Here is a 2,061-nt window from a genome sequence, read left to right on the forward strand (position 1 = left end):
AATAATATCTGGAAAAGTAGATCTTGTATGTTTGGCTTTAGAACAAGAATCACACATCTTATTAAAATTAACGTTTTTAAGGAAACTAATCTCATTGAGTTTCTCAGCGGAAGCATGACCCAACCTCTTATGCCAAGTGTTATTAGTGATCGCCATTGCCTTTCTTTCATCTTTAATCATCCCCATCCGATATAACCCCTTCTCGTGTCTACCCGCACCAATCAAGCTCCTCGTGTGTAGGTTCTGCATTACACAAAAATCAGGAAAAAATGAGACAACACAATTCAGATTGTTGGCCAATCGCCCAACGGATAAAAGATTACAATTAAAATCAGGAACAAATAGAATGTCCTTGACTTCAGAACCTCCTTTTAAGTGTGCAATTACCCCTTCCTTTAACAGGATCTTTAGTGCCATTGGCTATTATAACGGGGGCTTCAAAATTACTTTCGGTTTTGTTTTTAAGGAAGCTAGGGTCGTAGGTGATGTGCTCAGTGGCTCCTGAGTCCATCACCCAGTCATCGTCCCCGTTCCTTTACCTGCGAAATTTGCCATACGTGGTGTCTGGTTCTTTTGTATATTCTTGTCCCCTCCAAAAGTGTTGATGAACAGTTGATATTGTTCCTTTGAGAGACCATGGATGGGGCTAGCATTAGTTTCAACATAGACAGCTTTTGTTCCATCACGTTTAGCTTTGTTACCGGGCCACCACTCAGGGTAGCCAATTCGTTTGAAACAACCCTCTTTGTTGTGTCCGTCCTTCCCGCAAAATGTGTAGTGATCGACAACATCAGTTCTCTTTTCTTTGGTCACAACCTTCTCTTTGGTAATCGTCTTATCTCGGTTATTAATTTTGCTTTCCCGTCGTTGTGGATAAACAACCTTGAAAGCCGCTGCCTCTGTTACTGGTTTCTTTTCGAGAGAGATAGCCCGTTGCCTTTCATCCTCAGCCACGAGGTGATAGGCGTTGCTTAACGTTGGGATCGGTTTGGTAGCCAAAATTTGGGTCTTAATGACACCAAATTCGTTATCTAGACCCATAAGAAATTCATATAGTCTCTCTTTCTCCTTTGCTTCATTGAGCTTCTTCCCGATATCACAGTTGCACCCGTCACACGTGCATCGTGGCATGGGTATGACGGACTCGATTTCGTCCCACAAGCTTCGGAGTTTTGTGTAGTAGGCTGAAACGGAGGCTCCAAACTGTTGCGTTGTTGTTAAAGCATGCTTCAGTTCATAAGCCTTAGGGGCACTTTCTTTACCAAATCTTTCAAGAAGATCGGACCAGATTTCAAATGCGATTCCGGCAAACTTGACGCTGCTCCGTATTTCTTTTTCCATGGCTGTTGTGAGCCATCCTTTTATCATAGCGTCACAACGCATCCAAGGCATGTAGTCAGTTGCGGTTTTTTCGGGTTTCTTGAGGGTTCCGTCGACGAATCCCACCTTGTTTTTGGCGAATAGGAAGTTCATCATCTCCTGCGACCAATCGCTGTAGTTGTGGTCATTAAGGGTTTCGTTTACGTGTAGTTGTTTTGGGTAATCTGAGGGGTGAATATAGAGCGGTGAGTTGGGATCGGGATTATTATCGGTTTTGCTGGATTCTGGTTTGTCTCCAGCCATGATCTAGAGGAAGTTGTGATTAGGCTTAGAAGTTGGGTAGGTTTAGAATGTGATCGTAAATCGCTCTCATGCCATGATAAAATCAATGGCTTTTAAAGAACATAACTATTCTCTGTGTTTTTATTTATTATAGAAGAGATTAGATCTCTATATATACAATAATGAAATAAAGGAATTGTATCCTAATACAAATAGGAAACATATCCTAATTCAAATAATGATAAAAAAGATAAACTAGGATAAAGATATATATATTAAAACTTAAATTCCAACAATAATGACATGAATTATCCTAGCTAACACTATAGGCTTTGTGATTGACTAATCCAAAGTTGGTATTTTTTAGGTAACTGTTTCATTCACTGATGATATGATTTAGCTAATTGGGTTTATAATCAAATTTGTAGGTTTGTGAAGCGAGGAACGGACGTTGAAACG

The 2,061-nt window shown here is 40.4% G+C and overlaps 1 protein-coding gene across 1 annotated transcript; it reads right to left on the reverse strand.

The window, feature by feature from the left end:
* Positions 1–510: 510 nt before the first annotated feature.
* Positions 511–1,623, reverse strand: LOC143596571 (uncharacterized). The gene has a single exon (XM_077075313.1). The coding sequence runs from the start codon at positions 1,621–1,623 to the stop codon at positions 511–513; it is 1,113 nt and encodes a 370-aa protein (XP_076931428.1).
* Positions 1,624–2,061: the final 438 nt, after the last annotated feature.

Source organism: Bidens hawaiensis, unplaced genomic scaffold, assembly GCF_021521415.1.
Source record: "Bidens hawaiensis isolate Kalapana, Puna unplaced genomic scaffold, B.hawaiensis_p1.1 tig00046707_1, whole genome shotgun sequence".
Classification (NCBI taxonomy): Eukaryota; Viridiplantae; Streptophyta; class Magnoliopsida; order Asterales; family Asteraceae; genus Bidens; species Bidens hawaiensis.

Coding starts and splice junctions, on each gene's coding strand:
- LOC143596571 (XM_077075313.1), bottom strand. CDS start 1,623: ATGGCTGGAGACAAACCAGAATCCAGCAAAACCGATAATAATCCCGAT.